The sequence below is a fragment of the Pleurodeles waltl genome, chromosome 2_1 (assembly GCF_031143425.1).
Source record: "Pleurodeles waltl isolate 20211129_DDA chromosome 2_1, aPleWal1.hap1.20221129, whole genome shotgun sequence".
NCBI lineage: Eukaryota > Metazoa > Chordata > Amphibia > Caudata > Salamandridae > Pleurodeles > Pleurodeles waltl.
In genome coordinates, this window is record NC_090438.1 from 164,150,674 (window position 1) to 164,178,170 (window position 27,497).

Below are 27,497 nucleotides of genomic sequence, written 5' to 3' on the forward strand. Positions count from 1 at the left end.
GGCCGGGTGCAGTGTAGAAACAAGCGTCGGGTTCGCAATGTTAGTCTATGAGAGATCTCGGGATCTCTTCAGCGCTGCAGGCAGGCAAGGGGGGGATTCCTCGGGGAAACCTCCACTTGGGCAAGGGAGAGGGACTCCTGGGGGTCACTTCTCCAGTGAAAGTCCGGTCCTTCAGGTCCTGGGGGCTGCGGGTGCAGGGTCTCTCCCAGGCGTCGGGACTTTGGATTCAAAGAGTCGCGGTCAGGGGAAGCCTCGGGATTCCCTCTGCAGGCGGCGCTGTGGGGGCTCAGAGGGGACAGGTTTTGGTACTCACAGTATCAGAGTAGTCCTGGGGTCCCTCCTGAGGTGTTGGATCTCCACCAGCCGAGTCGGGGTCGCCGGGTGCAGTGTTGCAAGTCTCACGCTTCTTGCGGGGAGCTTGCAGGGTTCTTTCAAGGCTGCTGGAAACAAAGTTGCAGCCTTTCTTGGAGCAGGTCCGCTGTCCTCGGGAGTTTCTTGTCTTTTCGAAGCAGGGGCAGTCCTCAGAGGATGTCGAGGTCGCTGGTCCCTTTGGAAGGCGTCGCTGGAGCAGGATCTTTGGAAGGCAGGAGACAGGCCGGTGAGTTTCTGGAGCCAAGGCAGTTGTCGTCTTCTGGTCTTCCGCTGCAGGGGTTTTCAGCTGGGCAGTCCTTCTTCTGGTAGTTGCAGGAATCTAATTTTCTAGGGTTCAGGGTAGCCCTTAAATACTAAATTTAAGGGCGTGTTTAGGTCTGGGGGGTTAGTAGCCAATGGCTACTAGCCCTGAGGGTGGGTACACCCTCTTTGTGCCTCCTCCCAAGGGGAGGGGGTCACAATCCTAACCCTATTGGGGGAATCCTCCATCTGCAAGATGGAGGATTTCTAAAAGTCAGAGTCACCTCAGCTCAGGACACCTTAGGGGCTGTCCTGACTGGCCAGTGACTCCTCCTTGTTTTTCTCATTATTTTCTCCGGCCTTGCCGCCAAAAGTGGGGCCTGGCCGGAGGGGGCGGGCAACTCCACTAGCTGGAGTGTCCTGCTGGGTTGGCACAAAGGAGGTGAGCCTTTGAGGCTCACCGCCAGGTGTGACAATTCCTGCCTGGGAGAGGTGTTAGCATCTCCACCCAGTGCAGGCTTTGTTACTGGCCTCAGAGTGACAAAGGCACTCTCCCCATGGGGCCAGCAACATGTCTCGGTTTGTGGCAGGCTGCTAAAACTAGTAAGCCTACACAGATAGTCGGTTAAGTTTCAGGGGGCACCTCTAAGGTGCCCTCTGTGGTGTATTTTACAATAAAATGTACACTGGCATCAGTGTGCATTTATTGTGCTGAGAAGTTTGATACCAAACTTCCCAGTTTTCAGTGTAGCCATTATGGTGCTGTGGAGTTCGTGTTTGACAGACTCCCAGACCATATACTCTTATGGCTACCCTGCACTTACAATGTCTAAGGTTTTGTTTAGACACTGTAGGGGTACCATGCTCATGCACTGGTACCCTCACCCATGGTATAGTGCACCCTGCCTTAGGGCTGTAAGGCCTGCTAGAGGGGTGTCTTACCTATACTGCATAGGCAGTGAGAGGCTGGCATGGCACCCTGAGGGGAGTGCCATGTCGACTTACTCGTTTTGTCCTCACTAGCACACACAAGCTGGCAAGCAGGGTGTCTGTGCTGAGTGAGAGGTCTCCAGGGTGGCATAAGACATGCTGCAGCCCTTAGAGACCTTCCTTGGCATCAGGGCCCTTGGTACTAGAAGTACCAGTTACAAGGGACTTATCTGGATGCCAGGGTCTGCCAATTGTGGATACAAAAGTACAGGTTAGGGAAAGAACACTGGTGCTGGGGCCTGGTTAGCAGGCCTCAGCACACTTTCAATTGTAAACATAGCATCAGCAAAGGCAAAAAGTCAGGGGGCAACCATGCCAAGGAGGCATTTCCTTACACACATCTAGAGATGGTTCTCTTCTGCACTGTCCGACCTTTCTTCGCACCCACATAACCCACAAAGAGTTGATCATCCACCCAGAACTCTTTGGTATGATCAAGATAGAACGCCAATGCTCTTTTGGGTCCAGGCGGTGGAGTCTCTCCTCTTCTTTAGAAGGATATGGGGGTGCGTAAAAAGTAGGCAAAGTAATAGATTAGCCTACGTGAAAGGACGTGACCACCTTAGGTAGAAAGGAAGCCCTGGTACGAAGCACAACCTTATCAGGATGGATGGAGATGAAAGGTGGCTTCGAGGAAAGAGCCTGCAGCTCACTCACTCTCTCTGCAGGCAGAGGTGACGGCTGCAAGGAAGACTGTCTTCAGAGTAAGTGGGCAGTTATGAAGTGGCTCATAAGGAGCACACATCACAAAAGTAGGAACTTAGTTAAAATCCCATTGGGTCATTATGTACAGAGAAGGAGGAAACAGATGGGTAGGACCCTTTAGAAATCTTCCCACGATGAGAGATTTAAACAAGGAGGGTTGGTGAGGCATTCAGAGGAAAGCCAAGATGCAAGACAAATCACAGTTGAGGGTGCAAAGAGCAGAGCCCTGCTGGGCCAAAGAAAGAACAAAGAAAAGCGGTTCAGAAGGAGAGGCAGAGAGGGGTTCAACAGACTTGTCTCTGCACCATGCCTCAAATTTGTTACATCGACAGGCGTACACAGTTTTGCTGGAGGGACGCCTGGCTGGCAAGATAACTTTAAAGACTTCAGACGGAAGGTCAAAAGCTGTCAACTGCTGCTGCTCAATCTCCATGCAAGAAGGCAGACACTGGACAGGTTCGGGTGAAGAACCGTCCCCCACTGCTGTGACTGAAGATCCTCCCGAAGGGGCAGTCTGATCAGATGATCGATGGCCATGTTCAAGGGCTCGGGATACCATACTCTACGTGCCTGGTCCGGGGCCACAAGAATGACTAAGGCCCAGTCATTCTTGATCTTCTTGAGAACTCTGGGCAGAAGTGGTAATGGAGGAGCGGCATAATGGAGGCCTGAGCGCCAATCAAGACGAGAAGCATCACTGAGCGAGTGCCGCCTTGAAAACGCCAATGCGCAAAACAGCTGACAGTGCGCATTCCCTGTGGAGGCAAACGGATCTAACAAAGGCTTTTATGACTGCTGAAAGAGACCTTGCACCACCTCCGGATGGAGATGACATTCATGATTGACCAGGAATGGACTTCTCAGTTTCTCCGCTCTGGCGTTCAGAGAACCACCAGATGTTGAACCACCAGGGATATGCCCCGATGTCCCAGCCATGTCCAAAGGCGCAGAGCCACCTGACAAAGGGTACACGACCACACCCCACCCTGCTTGTTGCAGTACCACATGGCAGTAGTGTTGTCTGTGAACACCTGCGCCACTTTCCATTTTAGAGTGAAGGAATGCTTTCAAAGCTAGCCTGATCACCCCAGATACTGTTGGAATGCCACCACTGCAGATCTTGGCAAGTCTCCTCCGTGATCAGGACCATGTCGGAGAGATTCCCTTTATGCTCCGCCCACTGGAACTTCAGGTCCCACTGCAGAGCTTGCATATGCCACCTGGCATGCTTCACCAGCAGGATGCAGGAGGTCAGGAGGCCCAGCAGCCTCAGTCATTCTCACCAAAATCCAGGACAGAGGCTGAAGAACGAGTTACTTACCTTCGGTAACGACTTTTCTGGTGGATACAGTAGCTACCTGTGGATTCCTCACCTAATGAATACTCCCATTGCGCCAGCACTCGACGGAAATCTTCCTAGCTTCTGCACGTCGACGAGGACGTCACATTTGCCCACACAAAGCAGTCTGACGTCATACAGGCAATAAGAGGTCCTCGCCGACGTGCCGACGTCAGTACCAACATTTTTTACGTGCCTGAGAATAATAATCCATTGAGATGAAAGAACCATAGCAATATTTAATGACATCTCAAACAAACACATCATTCTGAAAAGTCGATCTACCAATTTTTTTTTTTTTAAAACAAGTAAATAAATATATGAACTATATATATGGAAAATGTAACTTACACAGTGTACATCTGTTCGTAGCATTAGTCGCTGCAGATTCACATGCTGTGCACATCCCGCCATCTGGTGTTGGGCTCGGAGTGTTACAAGTTCTTTTTCTTCGAAGAAGTCTTTTCGAGTCACGAGACCGAGGGACTCCTCCCATTTCGACTCCATTGCGCATGGGCGTCGACTCCATCTTAGATTGTTTTCCCCGCAGAGGGTGAGGTAGGAGTTGTGTATGCTAGTAATAGTGCCCATGCAATGGGGTGAATGCGTATGTACATAATGAAGTTTCAAGTACTATATTTACAAATGTACAAATGTTTAAGATCTACTTCTAAACAGCTACAGGCTCCCGGGGAGGCGGGTAGGCGCATGTGAATCTGCAGCGACTAATGCCACGAACAGATGTACACTGGGTAAGTGACATTTTCCGTTCTATGGCATGTGTAGCTGCAGATACACATGCTGTGCATAGACTAATAAGCAGTTATCTCCCCAAAAAGCGGTGGTTCAGCCGGTAGGAGTTGAAGTAGTTTGAAATAATGTTCTTAGTACAGCTTGACGTACTGTTGCCTGTTGTGCAGTTAACACATCTACACAGTAGTGCTTGGTAAATGTATGAGGCGTAGACCATGTTGCTGCCTTACATATTTCGTTCATTGGAATATTTCCCAGAAAGGCCATGGAAGCACCTTTCTTTCTGGTTGAGTGTTCCTTTGGTGTAATAGGCAGTTCTCTTTTAGCTTTAAGATAGCAGGTTTGAATGCACTTAACTATCCATCTAGCAATGCCTTGTTTTGAAATAGGATTTCCTGTATGAGGTTTTTGAAAGGCGATAAATAGTTGTTTTGTCTTTCGAATTAGTTTTGTTCTGTCAATGTAGTACATTAGTGCTCTTTTGATGTCTAATGTATGTAGTGCTCTTTCAGCTACAGAATCTGGCTGTGGTAAGAACACTGGTAATTCTACCGTTTGATTCAAGTGGAACGGTGAGATTACTTTTGGTAAAAATTTAGGATTGGTCCGTAGAACAACTTTATTTTTGTGTATTTGAATAAATGGTTCTTGAATGGTAAATGCTTGAATCTCACTCACTCTTCTTAGAGATGTGATGGCAATTAAAAATGCAACTTTCCATGTTAAGTATTGCATTTCACAAGAGTGCATGGGCTCAAAAGGTGGACCCATGAGTCGTGTTAAGACAATGTTGAGGTTCCATGAAGGAACTGGTGGTGTTCTTGGTGGTATAATTCTCTTTAGGCCTTCCATAAACGCTTTTATGACTGGTATCCTAAATAATGAAGTTGAGTGCGTAATTTGCAGGTAAGCTGAAATTACATTAAGATGTATTTTAATGTAAGAGAATGCTAGTTTAGATTTCTGCAAATGTAGTAAGTATCCTACTATCTCTTTTGCAGATGCGTGTAAAGGTTGAATTTGATTATTATGGCAGTAATAAACAAATCTTTTCCACTTATTTGCATAACAGTGTCTAGTGGTAGATTTTCTAGCCTGGTTTATGACTTCCATACATTCCTGTGTGAGGTCTAAGTGCCCGAATTCTAGGATTTCAGGAGCCAAATTGCTAGATTCAGCGATGCTGGATTTGGATGTCTGATCTGTTGTTTGTGTTGTGTTAACAGATCTGGTCTGTTTGGCAGTTTGATATGAGGTACTACTGAAAGGTCTAGTAGTGTTGTGTACCAAGGTTGCCTTGCCCATGTTGGTGCTATTAGTATGAGTTTGAGTTTGTTTTGACTCAACTTGTTTACTAGATATGGAAGAAGTGGGAGAGGGGGGAAAAGCGTACGCAAATATCCCTGACCAGTTCATCCATAGTGCATTGCCCTGAGACTGATGTTGTGGGTACCTGGATGCGAAGTTTTGGCATTTTGAGTTTTCTTTTGTTGCAAATAGATCTATTTGTGGCGTTCCCCACATTTTGAAGTAAGTGTTCAGTATTTGGGGGTGAATTTCCCATTCGTGGATCCGTTGGTGATCCCGAGAGAGATTGTCTGCTAACTGATTCTGAATCCCTGGAATAAATTGTGCTATTAGGCGAATGTGGTTGTGAATCGCCCAATGCCATATTTTTTGTGTTAGGAGACACAACTGTGTCGAGTGTGTTCCTCCCTGTTTGTTTAGGTAATACATTGTTGTCATGTTGTCTGTTTTGACAAGAGTGTATTTGTGGGTTATTATGGGTTGAAATGCTTTCAGAGCTAGAAACACCGCTAACAGTTCTAAGTGGTTTATATGAAACTGTTTTTGCTGAATGTCCCATTGTCCTTGGATGCTGTGCTGATTGAGGTGTGCTCCCCACCCTATCATGGATGCATCTGTCGTTATTACGCATTGTGGCACTGGGTCTTGAAAAGGCCGCCCTTGGTTTAAATTTATACTGTTCCACCATTGAAGCGAGATGTATGTTTGGCGGTCTATCAACACCAGATCTAGAAGTTGACCCTGTGCTTGTGACCACTGTGATGCTAGGCACTGTTGTAAGGGCCGCATGTGCAACCTTGCGTTTGGGACAATGGCTATGCATGAGGACATCATGCCTAGGAGTTTCATTACTAATTTGACCTGTATCTTCTGGTTTGGATACATGGCTTGTATTACATTTTGGAATGTTTGGACTCTTTGTGGACTTGGAGTGGCAATTCCTTTTACTGTGTTGATTGTTGCTCCTAGGTATTGCTGTGTTTGACACGGCAGAAGGTGTGACTTTGAGTAATTGATTGAGAAACCTAGTTTGTGTAGGGTTTCTATGATGTAATTTGTGTGTCGTGAACACTGTTTTTGCGTGTTGGTTTTGATTAATCAATCATCTAGGTACGGGAACACATGTATTTGCTGCCTTCTGATATGTGCAGCTACTACTGCTAGACATTTTGTAAAAACTCTTGGCGCAGTGGTTATTCCGAATGGCAACACTTTGAATTGGTAATGTATCCCTTGGAATACAAACCTTAGGTACTTTCTGTGTGAAGGATGTATTGGTATACGGAAATATGCATCCTTTAGATCCAGTGTTGTCATGTAGTCTTGTTGTTTGAGCAGTGGGATTACTTCTTGTAATGTAACCATGTGAAAGTGGTCTGATTTGATGTATGTATTTAATATTCTGAGATCTAGTATAGGTCTTAGAGTTTTGTCTTTTTTTGGGTATTAGAAAGTACAGTGAGTAAACTCCTGTGTTTAGTTCTTGTTTTGGGACCAATTCTATTGCCTCTTTTTGGAGCAATGCTTGAACTTCTAATCCTAGAAGATTTATATGTTGTTTCGACATACTGTGTGTTTTCGGTGGGACTGTTGGAGGGAATTGTTGAAATTCTATGCAATAACCATACTGGATAATTGCTAGTACCCAAGTATCTGTTGTTATCTCCTCCCAATGTTTGTCAAATTGGCTTAATCTTCCCCCCACAGGTGTTATGTGATGGGGATGGGTGACTTGTGAGTCACTGCTTATTTTGAGGACTTTTGGGGCTTTGGAATTTTCCTCTACCTCTTTGGAATTGTCCCCCTCTATATTGCCCCCGAAAACTTCCTCGCTGATATTGGCTTTGGTAAGTGGGCCTTGTTTGTGATGTTGTGGTTTCTGTAGGTTGTCCTCGAAACCCTCCCCTAAAAGGTGTTTTGCGAAAGGTGCCTCTGCTCTGCGGGGAGTAGAGCGCGCCCATGGCTTTTGCCGTATCAGTGTCCTTCTTGAGTTTCTCAATAGCAGTGTCGACTTCCGGCCCAAACAACTGCTGTTCATTAAATGGCATATTTAGCACGGCTTGTTGAATTTCTGGCTTGAAACCTGACGTGCGGAGCCATGCGTGCCTTCTTATTGTTATTGCAGTATTTACTGTCCTTGCAGCCGTATCTGCTGCATCCATTGAAGACCGTATCTGATTATTAGAGATACTTTGTCCTTCTTCCACCACTTGTTGTGCTCTTTTTTGGAACTCCTTGGGTAAGTGTTCTATCAAATGTTGCATCTCATCCCAGTGAGCTCTGTCATATCTTGCCAAAAGCGCTTGTGAATTGGCAATGCGCCATTGGTTTGCTGCTTGTGCTGCAACCCTTTTGCCCGCAGCATCAAATTTGCTACTCTCTTTGTCTGGACGTGGTGCGTCTCCCGAGGTATGAGAGTTTGCTCTCTTACGAGCTGCCCCGACAACTACTGAGGCTGGAGTTAACTGCGTTGTAAGATAAACAGGATCTGTTGGCGGTGGCTTGTATTTATTCTCCACTCTTGGAGTTATGGCTCGGCATTTAACAGGATCTTGAAAGATTTGTTTTGAATGTTTTAGCATTCCTGGGAGCATAGGTAGTCTTTGGTACTGGCTATGAGTAGAGGTTAGCGTGTTAAACAAGAAGTCATCCTCAATTGGTTCTGAATGCAAGGTGACGTTATGGAAAGCAGCTGCCCTTGCGATCACCAGTGTATAAGATGTACTGTCCTCAGGAGGGGACGGCCTGGTAGGGTACGAGTCTGGGCTGTTGTCCGTTACTGGAGCATCGTAAAGGTCCCATGCATCGGGATCATCTTGACTCATGGCAGTATGAGTCGGGGAGTGCATCAGTGGAGGAGTTGCTACTGGTGATGTGTGCACTGATGGTGGTGGAGTTGTTTTCTTTGCCACCTTTGGCTGTGGCTCCTTGTCCTTTTCGTGAAAGGCAAGTTTTCTTTTTATTTTAATTGGAGGAAGAGTGGTTATCTTCCCTGTGTCTTGATGAATGTGGAGCCTCCTTTGAGTATAGTCTGGCTCTACAGCTTGAAGTTCCTCTCCAAATCTATGTTTTTTAATTTGGGAGGCCAATCCTTGTTCCTCTGTATAGGAACCTGTTTTTGGCTCCGAGGCTGGATGTTTCGGAACCGAAACTTTTTCGGAGGTCTTTTTAGGCTCCGAAGAAACCTTTGTAATTTTCGGCGTGGTGGTGTCTCGATGCCGAATTTGTCCGGTGCCGCTGTGACGTGCTGAAATTTCTCAGAGCCGATGTCTCGGGTCCGAGGTTGCTGTGTGGCGGTATCTCGACCGGAGTCAGATGACTTCGACACCAGCGTGCCCTTTTTCGGTGCCTTGGCTCGGTCACCGCTTGTTTGGGTTGAGCCATGGCCTGTTGGCGGTGGCGTCCCCTGGGCTTTTGTTGACTTCTCGTGAGTCTTATGTTTCGACGTCTTACTCGCGGTTTTCGGCGTTTCTTCGGCCTCGAGCTCTTCCGAGTCCGACTCTTGGATAGAGAAAGCTTCCTCTTCTTCCTCGAAACGCTCTTGTACTGTCGGCGTCGACGCCATCTGCAGTCTTCTGGCTCTTCGGTCTCTTAACGTCTTTCTGGACCGAAACGCTCGACAGGCCTCACAAGTATCTTCCTTGTGCTCTGGGGACAAGCACAAGTTACAGACCAGATGCTGATCCGTATACGGATACTTGTTATGGCATTTTGGACAGAAGCGGAATGGGGTCCGTTCCATCAGCCTTGAATTCACACGTGGCCGGGCCGACCAGGCCCCGACGGGGGAATCGAAAAAACCCCGAAGGGCTACCGGAACTCTTCTAAATTCGGTGTCGATCTGTTGTAACTAACCCGATACCGAACGCAAACAATACCGACGTTTTTTTCCGAGATTCTAACTAACTTTCAGACCCGAAACACAGAGCGAAAAGGAACACGTCCGAACCCGATGGCGGAAAAAAAACAATCTAAGATGGAGTCGACGCCCATGCGCAATGGAGTCGAAATGGGAGGAGTCCCTCGGTCTCGTGACTCGAAAAGACTTCTTCGAAGAAAAACAACTTGTAACACTCCGAGCCAAGAACCAAGAAATCCTGCAGCACCGACCGTGCAAAATGGCCGTCCCTTCTGACCTCAGAGTCCAAGCAGTAATGCTTCGCAAAAGTGTGAAGAGACGACCAAGTTGCGGCCTTGCAGATGTCGACCACAGGAACACCCCTAGCCAAGGCCGAGGAGGCCGACTTAGCTCTGGTGGAATGAGCTCTTATACCATCAGGGGGATCCTTCTTTGCTAAAGAGTAACACATTTTAATGCAAAGAACAACCCACCTGGAGAGTGTTCTCTTGTGGACTGCCTTTCCTCTCCTCTTTCCCACGTATCCGATGAAAAGCTGATCCTCCAGCCTGAAATCCTTTGTCCTGTCTATGTAAAAGCTTAACGCCCTCTTTGGGTCCAAGCGGTGTAGTCTCTCTTCTTCCTTTGAAGGATGAGGCGGAGGATAAAACGTGGAAAGAGTAATTGTCTGAGCCAAATGAAAGGGTGAAACAACCTTCGGAAGGAAAGCAGCCTTGGTCCTCAATACCACCTTATCCCCATAAAAAGTTGTATAAGGGGGTTTTACCGATAGAGCCTGCAACTCACTCACTCTCCTTGCAGATGTTATAGCAACCAGGAAAACTGTTTTAAGAACTAATAATCTTATGGGGCAAGAATGCATAGGCTCAAAAGGGGACCCCATAAGGAAAGTTAGGACCAAGGACAAATCCCATTGAGGCATAAAAAAAGGATTTGGAGGAAATGTATTCATAAGGCCCTTCAAGAATCTAAGTACTATAGGAGATTTAAATAACGAAGGCTGGTCTGGAAGACAAATAAAGGCTGACAAGGCAGACAAGTAACCCTTAACAGTAGCCACTGCACAACCCCTCTGTGCTAAAGACGAAGCAAAAGATAAAACATCCGACAAATGAGCACGTAAAGGATCAATCTGCCTCTCTCCACACCATACCACAAATTTAGACCACCTATTAGCGTAGATAGATTTAGTGGAGTTTTGCCTGGCCGCTAAGATAACATCCACTACATCAGGCGGGAGAGAAAAGGAACTCAGGTTGCCCCGCTCAATCTCCAGGCATGAAGGTGCAGGCTCTGGAGGTTGGGGTATAAAACCTGCCCCTGCGATTGCGAGAGGAGGTCTGCCCTGAGAGGGAGACGGAGCGGAGGGCACAGTGAGAGTTGGAGAAGGTCGGAATTCCACACCCTCCTTGGCCAATTCGGAGCAATTAAGATTACTTGGGCCCGGTCTTGGCGTATTTTCCTCAACACTCGCGGAATCAAGGGTATGGGGGGGAAACGCGTAAAGCAACTGTTCGCACCAGGTTCTCTGAAACGCGTCCCCCAATGCTCCTTGCACCGGATACTGGAGGCTGCAGAATAACGGGCAGTGCGAGTTCTCCCGGGTGGCAAACAGATCTACCCGAGGAAACCCCCACTTCTGGAAGATTAGACAGACTTGATCTGGATGGAGACGCCACTCGTGGTCGGCCGAGAAATGTCGACTGAGTCTGTCCGCACGTACATTCAAGACTCCGGCCAGATGATTTGCTACCAAACAAATCTGATGGTCCTTTGCCCAGGACCATAGCCGAAGAGCTTCTCTGCAGAGAAGGTACGACCCCACTCCTCCCTGTTTGTTTATATACCACATCGCGGTAGTATTGTCCGTCAGGACCGGAACCGACTGACCGCGAAGGGAGGGGAGGAAGGCCTTGAGAGCCAGACGTACAGCCCGTAACTCCAACAGATTGATATGAAACATCTGTTTCTCTGGAGACCAAAGCCCTTTGATCTCCAGGCCCCCCAGATGAGCTCCCCACCCTAGAGTGGAAGCATCAGTTATGACCGTGGTCACTGGTGGAGGCTGCGTGAACAGCCTTCCCCGGGAAAGATCGTCGCCCGCAATCCACCACTTCAAAGCCGTGGCAGCATCTCCGGAGATCTTTACAGAACCTTCAAGATCTCCTTTGTGTTGAGACCACTGCCCTCGGAGGCACCACTGAAGAGCCCTCATGTGCCAGCAAGCATGCGTGACCAACAGTATGCAGGAGGCAAACAGACCGAGCAGACGTAGGACCTTGAGGACTGGAATGACCGCTCCACTTTGAAACATTGGAACCAACACCTGAATGTCTAGAATCCGCTGAGGCGGAGGAAAGGCTCGATTCAATGTTGTATCCAGTACTGCCCCTATGAACAGGAGGCGCGGAGAGGGCTCTAGGTGAGATTTGGGCACATTCACCGAAAAGCCCAGGTCGAACAACAACTGGGTTGTCGACTGTAGATGATGCAACACAAGCTCCGGGGACTTGGCTTTGATCAACCAGTCGTCCAGGTACGGGAATACTGCTATCCCCTTCCTTCTAAGCTCTGCTGCAACCACCGACATCACCTTCGTGAAGACTCGAGGTGCTGTAGTAAGACCAAACGGGAGGACCACAAACGGATAGTGCTGCGACCCCACCACAAACCGGAGATACTTCCTGTGCGACTTGAGTATCGGGATATGAAAGTAAGCATCCTGCAAGTCGACAGAAACCATCCAGTCTCCCTTGTTCAACGCCATAAGCACCTGAGCTAGGGTCAGCATCTTGAACTTTTCCTGTTTGAGGAACCAATTCAAAATCCTCAAGTCCAGGATTGGTCTCAACCGACCATCCTTCTTGGGAATCAGAAAGTACCTTGAGTAACAACCTTGACCCTTTTCCTGCTCTGGAACTAACTCCACCGCGCCCTTTGAAAGGAGGACTTGAACCTCCTGTTCTAATAACAGGAGGTGTTCTTCTGAACAATAAGATGGGTGGGGCGGGATGGGGGGCGGAAACTCCCAAAAGGGAAGGGTGTAGCCTTTTCCCACAATGCTGGTAACCCAGGAGTCTGATGTGATGACCTCCCACTTGTGGAGAAAATACAGTAACCTCCCCCCTACAGGAGAAGAGTGAGTGGGAATTGGTAGAAGCCTAAGGCTGCTTCCCTTGCTGCACCCCTCCAGAGGAAGAGGAAGAGGAAGAGGCAGAGTGCTGCTGAGAGGCTCCCCTGGTTCGGACCCTACCCCTCCCTCTAAAAGATCTATAGGAGAGAGAGGAGGTAGGCTGCTGGAATTTCACCCGAAAGGAGGAGGAGGAGGAGGAGCCACGACCAAATCCTCGAAACCTCCTAAAAAATCTGGAGGAGGCAGAAGAAGTGGCTTCCAATCCTAGCGACTTGGCCGTGGCCCTGCTCTCCTTAAACCTCTCCAAGGCCGAATCTGCCTTGGCACCAAAGAGCTTGTCCCCATCAAAAGGGAGGTCTAGCAGGGTCGACTGTACATCTGATGAAAATCCTGAGTTACGAAGCCAAGCCTGCCTCCTCGTAACTACAGCTTCTTTTTCGACTTCGCCATACAAAGCTTGGCATTGCGCTCTTTCAGGGCCTTCGGATTCATATGCTGACATGAATCACACCTGCCAACATCATGATCGGAACTTAGACACCACAAACAGTCGGAATGTGGGTCCGTTACCGACATCTTGCCCCCACACTCACGACAGGGCTTAAAACCTGACTTCCTCTGCGACATTGTAATCTCAGAGAAAAACACAGCGAAAAAACACACTGTAACTGTCGAACAGCAACAGTAGCTCCCTCGAAGATAACCGTTTCGAATGGCACGGAAAAAAGGGAACTGACGTCGGCACGTCGGCGAGGACCTCTTATTGCCTGTATGACGTCAGACGGTGTCGCATGGGCAAATGTGACGTCCTCGTCGACGTGCAGAAGCTAGGAAGAAGATTTCCGTTGAGTGCTGGCGCAATGGGAGTATTCATTAGGTGAGGAATCCACAGGTAGTTGTATCCATCAGAAACATCGTTATCATAGCCTGAATATCCTTGACTCGCCACTCTGGAGGATAAGCCTTCAGCACGTTGATAGTGAACCCCAGCGAATGGAGGAGGTTTGGCGTAATCAAGTGGTGGGAGACGACAGCCTGGGGCGAGCCAGCCTTCAACAGCCAGTCGTCGAGGTAGAAGAGTGAAACCCCCAACCTGTGCAGATGAGCTGCGACCACCGCCCTCACTTTGGTGAACACCTGCGGCGCGCTGATAAGGCCAATGGGGAGCAGGCTAAATTAAAAATGCTTGTGACTACCACGAACCGCAGATAACGTCTGTGGGCAGGCCGGATGGGAATATGGAAATATGAGTCCTGCAAGTCCAATGCTACTGTAGAAATGTAGCATCTTTTCTAGCACAGTAACCCCCACTTTTTACCTGGTGTCCGTGTGTTTAGATTGTAGTCCACTGGGATCTTGCTAATCAGGAACCCAGTGTCAGTGCTCTCTCCTCGAAATTTGGTTGTATGGTAACTTTACCGCCCACAATTGGCATACTGGTGCACCTATGTAAGTCCCTCATATATGGTACTTGGGAACTGTAGGTACACTGTGCAGAGAGCCCCGTGGATCCCCAAAGATGTGCAGAGGCAGAAGTAGATACCTCTAGAGCTTTATTTGTGGTCGTGTGAACGAGCAGATAGGCTTATCAAGAAGTTGTGTTAAGCATTTGTTGTATTCACAGAGGCAATAAATGAGACACACAAAGAATAAATCCGAGACCAATTTAGAAAAATAACAGTTGTTTTTATATATGCTTTGAACCAAAGAACTTTGTTGTAAGGTAAGCAGTTTTTAAAATTAAAAATAATTTGCTGTTTCAAAAATCAACAGTGGAATTTTCTGAGTCATAAATGTTAACTTATGGAGGGAAACAAAGATGCAGTTTTGTAGGTATGTCCACGACTTACGGACCCAGTCTTCAGGGGTTTAGACTGGCATCAGGCAAAGTTGAGGTTGGTAACCAAGGTGCACATCCAGCGGCACGGGGGCGGCTGGGTGCAGAGGTTGAGGTTAGTCAATGGTGAGTGGAGGGGGCAAGGGGGGCTAATTGATGCACTGCTCACAGATAAGTACCAGCGGTGGCAAAATTTGGTCTGTTGGGGTTAAGAGGAGCACCTGTGGGCCACAAGTTAGCACCAAACTTACAACCTCAGAGGCACAGGGGAGGCAGGGTGCGGAGTGCAGAGTGCCAACACAACATTGGGCACCCAATGTATTTCAATGAATGAGATGGCTTCCAGAGACAGCCTGCAGGCTGTGGCCAGGAGGGGTCAACCCACAGCTATCCATGTAAGCTGAGATGCCAGGGGTTGTAGGGACATGGTCTGTTCAGATCCCCAAAGCCTGGGGGCACTGGGTGCAGGGGTGTCTTTAGACGTCTGTATCAGCTCACGAGGCAAGTCGCAGTCTGGGGGGGGGGGGGGGGGGGGGGTTGGTGTACTCTCAGATTTAGCCTGCAGGTGTTGCTGGGGAGTCTGGCAGGGGTCAGCCCATGTTGGACTCTTGGTCGGAAGCACAGGGGACCTTCAATGGACAGGTGGGCCACTTGGACTTGTGCCAGGGGCGTCGGGTGCAGTAGTCACTTCTGGTGTTGGGTTTTGCAGTTCCTCAGGCAGGCTTCTTCTTCTTTAAAGATGGTTTCTTTTGGACAGGTCTGCTGTCCACGGAAGTTCTTGGTCTTTTTCGAAGGCAGGCAGTCCTCCCAAGGCTTTGGAGGTGGCTGGGCTGCAGGACGGTCGTCTTCTGGGTGCAGGTTTCTTTAAAGTCTGCAGACTGGCCGGTACGGCTGGCGCCAAGTCAGTAGGTGTCTTCAGTGTTCAGGTCCGGTTCTTCTTAGGTTGTGGGAATATGACTCTAGGGCTCAGGGGTGCTACCTAAATACTGAATTTAGGGATGTTACAGAGAGTGCTGGGTAGTAGCCAATGGGCTACTCACCTTCAGGGTGACTACACCCTTTCTATGACCACTTCCTTTGGGAATCGGCACAGTCCTAACCCTATTGGCCTAATTCCTTCTATGCAAGATGGAGGAATTTAAAAAGTAGTGTCCACTTCAGCTCATCCACCTTAGGGGTGGGACTGGCATTAAGTAGGCACTCCTACTAATTTACTTAATTTTCCCACCAGTTATGCTGCCAAACGTGGAGTCTGGAACTAGGGGGTCGACCTTCGCCACCATTTGGAGAGGCCTGTGTCACATTTCAAAGGTGGCAAGGCCTTTGAAGCTCCTCACCCTCTGTGCAGCTTCTTCCTGCTTTTGCCAATGCTTGTTGGTGGTTCTGCTAACCACTGACCCCTCTGCAATCCAGCAACCAACGTGGGACAGCTTGTGAGTGACTCCAAGGAACCTCCTTGCAGCTGTACTCTGTAGCTTTACTTCTTCCTTCAATGACCAGCAAGAACTTCTCTCCAAGAAGGATGGGTATTGCCTACCTGCACCACCTGGACATCTCCGAGTGGTCTGGACACTGTCCCCTTCCTTTTCAGGTTCTTCTGGTCTGGAATCCACCCTTGGGTTTCACTGACCAGGTCCACGGGTCGCAACAGCAGCTGGACAAACGAGGCTCCCATTCATTCCAACAAAAGTTTCCAATGTCACCTCTTCCCTATGTACCCGCTCCCTGGTGTAGGTACTCCACTTTCCTGGGTATCCACGGGTGAGGGCACTATTGAACATTCCTTGTGCCAACTGGTTTCCTCAGGGTCCTCTGGGAACAGTCATGAATCCTAAAAATTCCAACTGTGACAGTCCTGTGTTAACCTATGAAACACCCGCCTAGATAACACCTCTGCACAAGGGTACCTGGGAGATTTCAATTACTTACCTTGTTATACCACTTTTTCAGTATATGGTCTGCACCCCATCCCAACCCAAACACACACACACACTCACACACAATAGGGGTAGATCTGGAGAACCTGTGATTGGGTCCCAAAATAATTTGACATATCAATGGGTTCTGAACAATAGCATGCATTCCTACATTATCTCCTCCCAACTCATCTACTCACCTATAGGTACCCCCTTTGCCAACCTCCCTACTGACAAACTCTTATACATACCTGCATATCTGAAGGCCATACCTTAAGAGGATGACTTTCCCTTGTCATCTATAATAAAGTCCATTACAGGTGAAGCTCTTGGGGCACTGACCAGCACCATCAATCTCGCCATATCTCAACGGATGAGATCAGGATGCCTTACATGAGAGGTCAATAGACTGTGCAGCTAATGAATATGTTATTATTAAAACAAACCAAATCTCAGTAATGACTTTCCATGTTTGACTTAAAGAATGTTATTTGCAGCAATTGTCAATTGCCAAATTCCTTAGACTTGGAAAAAAAGTTGGGAATAAATGTCTGAGTGGGCTACGTAACCCATTTTCAAAGTTATTCAAACCATTATATTACTAAGATTTTTAGGTTACAGCCAACCAGACAGCTGTGCTGTCTAGTTTGCTAAAGACATCTTGGGGACTTTCAGAAAGTTAACCAAGGAATACTTTATGCTCTTGATCACCATTGGCTTTGTGGTTTTTAAACACACACTTTCTGGCTTTCCATTTGCTGGCTCTATTACTTTTAGGCTCTCCAGATTCTGTTTGTCCCTCCTGTTGCCTAAAGTGTGTTTTCTGTATTCTTCCACAAACGCATTTTCTGTTAACAGCCCTTCAAATTTTGTTCTTATCTCATCATATTTGCTGTGGATTCAAGACTGAGGTCAAATTTAAGGCGCTGTCTTTCTTACTTTTCTTTTTCTGACTTCAAGGTTAGAGGACTGATGCGACAATCCTGCTGGATACTGGGGGTAGTAAATAGTTTTTTCTAGCAACATTTTAATGACCTGTGTAAGTATTTCTGCAAATATCAGAATTATGAATGCACCAATGAAGCACATTGTTTTCCTTAAGTGTGCTGGAAACAAATACTTTAATATGATCAAAACAAATCATTAAACTAAGTGACGCAATTTCAAGATATTTTCGTCTGTGCATTGTACAGTTTTCTTAGTAAAAGTATGTCTGTGCAAAGATAATGGTCATTTCAATTGAAAAAGTGTTGTCTGTAATGGCAGAGTGATACCACACCATGAATATTATACTCTACTCTACGCCACTCCACTCCACACCACTGCACTCTACTGTGCCCCCACTCTTCACCAATCCATGCCACTGCACTCCACACCTCTCTAATCTACCCTGCACCACTCCACTCTATGCCAATGCACTCTGACACTCTACACGACTGCATTCTTTGCCACTGCACTATACACCACTCTAGTCTAGGCCACAATAATCTACTCTACACAACTTCACTCTATGCCACTGCACTCTACACCAATGTGAGCTATGCTACATTGATCTACTCTCCGCCACTGCACTCTACGCCACTTCACCCTACTCTCCGCCACTGCACTCTATGCCAATACACTCTACATAGCTGCACACTATGCCACTGCAGTCTACTATGCGTCACTGTATTCTATGTCACTCTATGCCACTGCTCTCTGCGCCACTCTACACAACTGGCCTCTGACATTCTACTCTGCAACATTTCACTTTACGTCACTGTACTCTATGGCACTATTCTATACTCTACACCACTGCACTCTACGCAACTGCTCTCTATGGTACTTAACTACATTCTGCACCATTGCACTCTGTGTCACTCCATGATGCGCCATAATTTACACCACTGCATTTTAAGCCACTGATTTAAATGCCACTGCACTCTACACCACTATACTCTGCAACACTATGCTAATGCACTCTACTCTGTGCCACTCCATTGTATGCCACTCTATGCAACTCCCCACTATGCTACTCCAATACATGTCTCTCTCGGTCACTCCACTCTACAACACTCTACTTCACTCTTTGATATTCCACCCTACGACACTCCATGCCACTAACTTTAAGTCATGTTGAACAGCAGCCACGCTGCTAAACAACAGGGCTAAAACACAGTGGCTAAGCCTATGTCTCTTGCATAAGCAAGACATATTGGCTTTCCAACGCTTGTTTAACACAGGACCTTTGTGTCTGCAGAGAAATCCAAACCCGTGATAGTAAATACTGTGAAATCCAAGGGCAGTAAAGGATCTGTGTAACAATGTTGCTTTCATTATCGACGTTGCTAGAAAATGCCAACATTTAACACATCCAACTCTTCTGAAAGTAGAAAAACGAAAATAAATAAAATAAGCCATATCATACATATAGAATATATACGGTAGAAAATTAAATCTGTTGAAGCACGAAATTCACAAACTAGAACAGAAATAGGTCACAGGAGTGGACGGGAACTCCACACCATGTCACAGAGATTGTGCCTTACTACACATCATTCTGCACCCCTCAAACTCCAGTGCATCCTAAAGAACAGTCAGCGCTCCACATAGGTGCCCAGCATGGTGTTTCCCTGCGGAGCAGTGCCTACTGCTCTTCTGAGATGGAAAGGCCTTTACTCCCCTGAGGTGCAGAGCCTAGCTGTCCCATAAGGCACATTGCTCTGTGCTTCCCTGATGTTCAGTATCCCAGTGCTACTTTAAGGATCAGAACCCAGCTGTCCCCTGAAGCCCATCGCCCTCGCTCTTCCTATCGTCTATGCCCCATGATTACCAATGACTATTGCTCTGCAGTGCTCGGTGCTAGTACGTCTGTTGAGCTGTCTGTACAGGTGATCTGGGTGTTTATCAGTTGATCTGCAGCCATGCGTTTGTATGCATGCTGGTGTGAGGGCCTATAAATTGCATGTGTGCCATGCATATTCTTTACCTGCACTTTACAAAGTCAGTCTGTTTGGGTTTGACATTAACGGTGTGTTTACTACCTCTAACCTGAGCTACAAATATGCACGGTTCTGAATGTTTATAAGGATGGGATTTTATTAGACATTTTCTCCAATTCCACCCAAAACAAAGCACAGAATCAAAAATATCTAAGAAAGGCCGTTAAACAATCATCTACCCCACTAACTCCACTACCCACCTTTAGTGTTCTCCATCTTCTAAGTCCTTCTGTACAAATATACTGATGTATGTAACACTGAGAATTTAGAGCAGACTCGTCACTATGTCACATATTGTCCACTCATTATCAGCAGCAGTAACCAAGGATAACGCACAAATTAATAGAAAAAAACGTATTAGTGGCTCATACATACCCAGATAGTAAAAACCAGCTTTTGCAAGCTCCTCCTTATTTACTGGATACATCCAATTAGTAAAGGTCTGCAGGCGTTCTTTATACGAAGCCATTGTCGGATTCATTGGAAATTCAGCACCATTTAAAACACACCATTCGCCTTCACGACTATTTGACTCGAGAGGTAGATTTCCAGTTTCCCGACCCAGCACAAAAAGACACCTAGGAAAATGAGTCTTGTGTTCTGTCCAGGGTCGATCGCCAGGTTCCCAGTTCTTTAGTTTTCCACCACAACAAAAGCATTCCACTTGGTCATTAATTCCTTTGTAGTACAGTCCAGCACGTGCAAGATCCACTGGCTTTACTGGGGAGTAACTCGGCCAACTGTGAAACGATGCCAGTCTTGCTTCTTCACTACACATAGCCAGGTTTTTAGGGTACAATGTATCTGACATGTCAACTACCTGCCCAGTTCTCAGAAGATAATCTGCATCAATGTCGGGGACAACGTCAGATAAGCGTCGAAATGCAGAACCCCCAGAGCAATCGTCAGCTTCCCAAGAATTTGAACTTTGGGTCACCGGGCCCGTATTTTGCATCTGTTCACTGCTCGGATAGAAGCCATTGATAAATTTGCAGTTTGGGGACAATGTTCTATGTTTGCCAACAGCAGACTCGCCATATTGCCAGCTATCCACAGTCAAGTGACAACTGAAACACCTCACTTTATCCCCATCTCCTGTGTAATAGAAGCCAGCGCGCGCTAGAGTGGTGGGGGAGACTGGACAACTGCCAGGGAAATTAGCAAATGTTTTGTTTCTGCAGCTCTCTTCAGAAAACACATGATGGCTGTCATGGGCTTGAGCAAAGTTTATCTCCGACATACCAAAGTGGTTTTTCCCAGCAGTCCTGAAAAAAATACAAATAAATTAGATTTCAATTTAAGGACGATGAGAGATTATTTATATCAAAATCAGTTTAATGAGTGTACATAAAATAAACAATTAGTAACTTTACGCATATTCCAAGTGATCACAACAGGTCACTAAACGGCTCGTCACAACTTCTGAAGTCATTAATGGTGCAAAACATCTGTTTGAAATGCCGAGTGCAACTTGTTTTTTTAAATAATTTTAAGTATCGCCCACAACATTATCTGCTCTGCCTTTAACTGCTGTGCAGGGGTAGCGGCTAATGAAAGATCTATAACATGCCCTCTCCTCCCCGACCCAAATGTGAAAAATAAATATCTTACTTGCTATCTGTTAGAAATGGGGTCTTTGGTTGGCAGTCAGGTTACCCCCTGTCCAAGCAAGGACCTTCACTCTAGTCAGGGTAAAAGAAAATCATTCTCAGCTAACCCCCGCTCACCGCCTTGGTAGCTTGGCACGAGCAGGCAGGCTTAACTTCAGAGTGCTAGGTGTGAAGTGTTTGTACCAACACACACAGTAACTTAATGAAAATGTTACAAAATGACAACACAGGTTTAAAAAAATAGGAAATATTTATCTAAACAAAACAAGACCAACACGACAAAAATCCACCTTACACAAGCCAAGTTATTAACCCGTTGTGTGCCCAGGACGAGGTGATCTCGTCCAAGGCGCCAGTTCCCCGCTGCCTTGGACGAGACCACCTCTTCCTGCTATGGGCCCCCGGGTTGAGTGCTAGCGCTCCCCGATGGCCAGGCACACCCCTGCCCCCCCGTGGTGTCTGATGACGTCAGCGCGCTTTCACGCGTTGATCTCATCAGAGGCCTTCCCTCCCGATCGGAGGAGACATACAAAGCATTTCTCCTCCGATCACGTGGAGGGTGTCAGAGAAGCCTGAAAGGAGAAGAAAGGCCTTTCCTCTCCTTTCAGGCTTCTCTGAGCATACCTGCTGCACGATCACGATACCCACACAAGTGAGGTACCATTTTTATCAGGAGATTTGGGGGAATGCTGGGTGGAAGGAAATTTGTAGCTCCTCTTAGATTCCAGAACTTTCTGTCACCGAAATGTGAGGAAAAGGTGTTTTTTTAGCCACATTTTGAGGTTTGCAAAGGATTCTGGGTAACAGAACCTAGTGAGAGCTCGACAAGTCACCCCATCTTGGATTCCATTAGGTCTCTAGTTTTCAAAAAATGCACAGGTTTGGTAGGTTTCCCTAGGTGGCGGCTGATGCCAAAATCTACAGGTAGGCACTTTGCAAAAAACACCTCTGTTTTCTGTGGAAAAATGTGATGTGTCCACAATGTGTTTTGGGGCATTTCCTGTCGCGGGCACTAGGCCTACCCACACAAGTGAGGTACCATTTTTATTGGGAGACTTGGGGGAACATAGAATAGCCAAACAAGTGTTATTGCCCCTTGTCTTTCTCTACATTTTTTCCTTCCGCATATAAGGCAGTGTGTAAAAAGGACGTCTATTTGAGAAATGCCCTGTACTTCACATGCTAGTATGGGAACCCCAGAATTCAGAGATGTGCAAATAACCACTGCTCCTCAACACCTTATCTTGTGCCCATTTTGGAAATACAAAGGTTTTCTTGATACCTATTTTTGACTCTTTATATTTCAGCAAATGAATTGCTGTATACCCGGTATATAATGAAAACCCACTGCAAGGTGCAGCTCATTTATTGGCTCTGGGTACCTAGGGTTCTTGATGAACCTACAAACCCTATATATCCCCGGAACCAGAAGAGTCCAGCGGACGTAACAGTCAAAAATCTGACATTGCAGGAAAAAGTTACAGAGTAAAACGTAGAGAAAAATGGCTGTTTTTTTCACCTCAATTTCAATATTTTTTTTATTTCCGTTTGAATTTTCTGCAGGAAACCCTTGTAGGATCTACACAAATTACCCATTGCTGAATTCAGGATTTTGTCTACTTTTCAGAAATATTTCAGTTTCTGGGATCCAGCATTGGTTTCACACCCATTTCTGTCACTGACTGGAAGGAGGCTGAAAGCATAAAAAACGTAAAAATGGGGTATGTCCCAGTAAAACGCCAAAATTGTGTTGAAAAATTGGGTTTTCTGATTCAAGTCTGCCTGTTCCTGAAAGCTGGGAAGCTGGTGATTTTAGCACTGCAAACCCTTTGTTGATGCCATTTTCAGGGGGAAAAAAAAAAAACACAAGCCGTCTTCTAAAGCCCTTTTTTCCAATTAAAAAAATAATAATAATAATTCTGGGTATCTCTAGAATCCCTAGGATGTTGGAAAAAAAGGACACAAATTTGGTGTGGATAGCTTATGTGGACAAAAAGTTATGAGGGCCTAAGCGAGAAATATTCCAAATAGGCAAAAAAAAGGCCTGGCACAGGAGAGGGAAAAGGCCTGGCAGCGAAGGGGTTAATTAAAATGCAGAAAAAGTCTTAAATTCTTTGGTAAACAGATAAAACACCCTTAGCATTGAAAAGTACCTGGTTTGCGCTAAAATAACAAGCACGGACGAAAAGGTTAAGCGGTGCGTTGATTTCTCACCAGCAAGCGAGCTTGTGCGTAGTTTCTCCTTCCCGCAGGGGAGCGATGCATCAATCCGGGCAGCCCTCGGGTCCGGGCAGTAGTTGCATCGTTTTTCCACACACAGCAAGGTTTGCGTCAAAAATCCTGCTGCACGATGATAGCAAAACATCGCTGGGTGGGTTGTGACAATACCAGCCTCCGTCAGTGATGCAGCACGTTGTTTCTCCAGCCACATGCGTCGATCTCCCAGCCGCGCTGCAAGCGCTGCGTAGTTTTCAGCAGCGGAGTCAGTGGCACGTCGTTTCTTTAGCCACTCTCGGAGGTTCCATCAGAAATTTCCCTGCACATCGGTCTGTGTGTGAATTGTCAGGCTTGGTCTGCCAGCTTTACCGGCCAAGGCCCTAGGAACTGGATACGGCATCACTTGGTAAGGCAGGAGTCTCAGCAGAGTCCAGATGCTGGCAGGGTAAGTCTTTGATGGCCCTGAGACTTCAGCAACAGGAGGCAAGCATAGGACAAGTCCTTGGAGATTTCTTCTCAAGCAGGAATGCACAACAAAGTCCAGTCTTTGTCCCCTTTCACCAAGCAGAAGCAGCAATTGCAGGTTAGCTCCGCAAAGCACAGTCACAGGCAGGGCAGCTCTTCTTCCTCAGCTCTTCTCCAGGCAGAGGTTCCTCTTGATTTCCAGAAGTGAGCTAAAGTCTGTGGTTTTGGGTGCCCTTCTTATACCCATTTTGGCCTTTGAAGTAGCCTTACTTCAAAGGAAAGTCTCTCTGGTTTGTGAAATCCTGCCTTGCCCAGGCCAGGCCAGACACACACATCAGGGGGTTGGACACTGCATTATGTGAGGCCAGGCACAGCCCTTTCAGGTGTGAGTGACCACTCCTCCCCTCCCTCCTAGCACAGATGGCTCATCAGGATATGCAGGCTACACCCCTTAGTGTCACTGTCTAGAGAGAGGTGCAAACAGACCAACTGTCATACTGACCCAGACAGGGAATCCAGAAACAGGCAGAGTCCCGGTATAAGCAAGAAAATGCTCATTTTCTAAAAGTGGCATTTTCAAACACACAATCTTAAAATCAACTTTACTAAAATATGTATTTTTAAATTGGGAGCTCAGAGACCCCAAACTCCACATGCCCATCGAGAAAAGGGAAGGTTTAGGCCTGGCATGTGGGTACACTTGCTAAGTCGAATTGGCAGTTTAAAACCGCACACACAGACACCGCAGTGGCATGTCTTAGCCATGTTTACAGAGCTACTATTGTGGGTGGCACAACGAGTGCTGCAGGCCCACTAGGAGCATTTGATTTACAGGCCATGGGCACCTCCAGTGCACTGTACTAGGGCCTTACCAGTAAACCAAATATTCCAATCATGGATAAACCAATTACATACACATTTTGTATAGGAGCACTTGCACTTTAGCACCGGACAGCAGTGGTAACGTGCCCAGAGTAACAAAAACAGCAAAAACAGAGTCCAGCACACATCAACAACCTGGGAAACAGAGGCACAAAGTTAGGAGAGACCATGCCAAGGATGTCAAGTCTAACACTATCCTTAACCAATACCCAGTACCTTCCTTGCCTTGCTTCCTCCTCCCACAGCTGTGTTTTGTGCTTTCAGTCAAAGCAGACAAGGAGAGCTGTGTTGACAGGCTCTCAGAGAGCCCCGCCACATTTATGATATCACAACTGTTGATAATCAGTTTTGCTATCAACTGTTGCAATGTGATAGCAAGGATTTATGACATTCTGAATGTGAAAGACAAAAGAGGCTCTCTACGAGACCCATACATAGTTATCTTCATGCATTGTGCTGCACAAATAAAGAACACTTCATCCAGCTGAGCAATGGACAACAGACAACCTAATCTGAAGCTAAAAAAAATAATCTGTCAACACACCCACTTAAACTATAAGGATATGCTATGATAGAATACAAACTAGTTATAAGCTAAACATTAAACGCACTGTCGACTACCCTCATACATTCTAAGAAACAATGGACTGGAGTCACTCAATAACTTTCTCTTATTTAAACAAGATCATACTACCGGTAGAAAAATGCTGCCTAGAGTAATTAAGTGCTTCAGTGCCATACTGATTGAAAAAACAAGGTGATCTATGAAATGCTTTAATTAATCTAAGCCACTGGCAGTTGCTCGGGCCGCATCCTAATTCATCTTTTTTTGCCCACAATGCCACCTCAGTTTAGACTCAGCTATATGCAAACCAGTCCTGAATCTGCTCCTCATGGTAACAGTCCAACCCAAACTGCCGGGCCCTCCCTGATCCGTAACAGAAGCAACCTAGTACCGGTTTCACCCTAGTTAGGGCTCCTCAGCCAGCTACAGCTTGGTTCCAGTGGCACACTGAACCCAGAACCCACATCTGGGTATACCCAGCACACTTAGTGTGGCAAATTCAGAAACAAGACGATGGATAGAATACTTGAATTGTTCTCAGCCAGTGGCAACTACTCAGGCAGCATCCCAATCCATTGTTTTTTTTGCCCACCATGCCACCTCAGTTTGGGCCCAGCCATATCTAATCAGTCTTGACCCTGCTCCCATGGGAACAGTCCAGCCAAAATGATTGAAGGCAACATACAAATTCAGATAACACATTCTGTATTGGGTCCAACTTGATATAATTTTCTTACATCAAGTAAACCACTGTCAAATGTTTTAGGAAGGTCCCAGACAATTTTGATGAAAAGAAGAGACTTTATTAAAAACAAGATATAAAATCAAACCACCCCCTAGACAGGCGCAGCTCCAACTGACCCACCTGTCAGATCCTCAAAGCCATGGCAACCGCATTGGAATGCCATGACAGATAACAGAACCCCTTACAATACCATTACCCAATACAACACCCCTCTTTCATGAAACAATAAAATAAAATTAAAAATACAATGTTCTTCACAAAAACAACAAAAAATACCCTTACGCAAAGTAAAACTCATGCTTACCCCATGCATGACTCAGGAAACAAAACATTGCTAGGATTTTAGTAGTTACAAAAACAAAAAACTTACTAGCGTACATAGTCATCAAATTTCTTTGGTCTCCTTTTGTGCGAACTTCTAACTTGACATCACCAATGGTGTCACCACCTTTGTCAGCCACCATGTTATTTCTTCTTCACCCCTTCACACTTGTTCCACATTTCAAATTCATAGTCATGACATTTGTCACTTTCTTTGTGTTCCTCTACATACCATCCTCCACGAAAAAACGTATTTCCTTGCACTTCCAATACTTTCTTGGGACAAGACCATTAAGGATCAACTTTTTTGACACCTCCACCAATGTGCACTCGCACCCATTCTCCCTTCTCCAACACCTTACTTTTCAAACCTTTTGTTCTGTTTGTCCGCCTACAAGTCTTGATACCTCTTCACGCTGTTGGCAAAAGCTTGCTTATCCAAACATCCACACAACGTCCTGTTCATCCAAGCAGGAATGATTTCCATACACGCCACTCTTCCTTTTAACAAAAAAAAATGTTTCCTTGGTCACTAAATGCAGAGTAATCTTATAACTTCATAACATATTTTTTATTTCTCTCCTCCAATTCAACCCCTTTTTTAAAGCTAGTTGGATGCACTCTTCTAGTACTCTATTAAATCTTTCAACCAGATCACTTTCCTGAGAACTGTAAACAGCGTGCTTATAATCCTTAATTGCATTTTACTTAAGTAACAATTCAAACTCCTCACTGGCAAATTGTGGCTTGAAGTCTGACACCACCACCTCTGGACACCCTTCTTTTGAAAAATGTCTTCACAAAAAGTATTTACACTACTGGTCTTAATATCTTTGACAAAAGATATTTGTGGTCAACTCTGAAAAAGAATTCACTAATACCATGGCAAATCTATAACCTGGCCGCAGACACTCAAATGGACCACAAATATCAAGTTCGAGCTTCTCCCACAGCCTCTCAGGAAATCTGACTGGTACAATTGGTGTTTCAGACACCTTATGCGTTTTTCACTACTCACAAGGTTCAAAACTGCTAACAAATCTGTCAACCTGTTTGCTCATTCCAGGTGACCAAAAGTAATTGTAGGCCCTCCTTTTCATTGCCAACATGCCCCAATGTCCACGATGCAATAACTCCAAGAACCTGTGACATAGAGTAACTGGTACTAATAACCTATCACATCTCCTGAATGCACCTTTCACTACCAACAATTCATCCCACACAGGTAAGTACTTATTCAGTTTCGATCTCTCCTACTG

The 27,497-nt window shown here is 46.3% G+C and overlaps 1 protein-coding gene across 5 annotated transcripts in view; it reads right to left on the reverse strand.

Annotated features, from left to right (window-relative positions):
- The window catches only part of XIAP (X-linked inhibitor of apoptosis), a 362,764-nt gene that overhangs the window by 227,941 nt on the left and 107,326 nt on the right, over positions 1 to 27,497 (reverse strand). For 4 of the 5 annotated variants that reach the window (XM_069211916.1, XM_069211908.1, XM_069211900.1 and 1 more), the window contains one exon: positions 19,809 to 20,698. In XM_069211916.1, coding sequence (XP_069068017.1) covers positions 19,809 to 20,673 — 865 coding nt within the window. In that variant the 5' untranslated portion in view covers positions 20,674 to 20,698. Of the gene's footprint in view, positions 1 to 19,808; positions 20,699 to 26,609; positions 26,732 to 27,497 lie in introns of those variants that run through there. The other variant, XM_069211922.1, reaches the window with a different exon arrangement.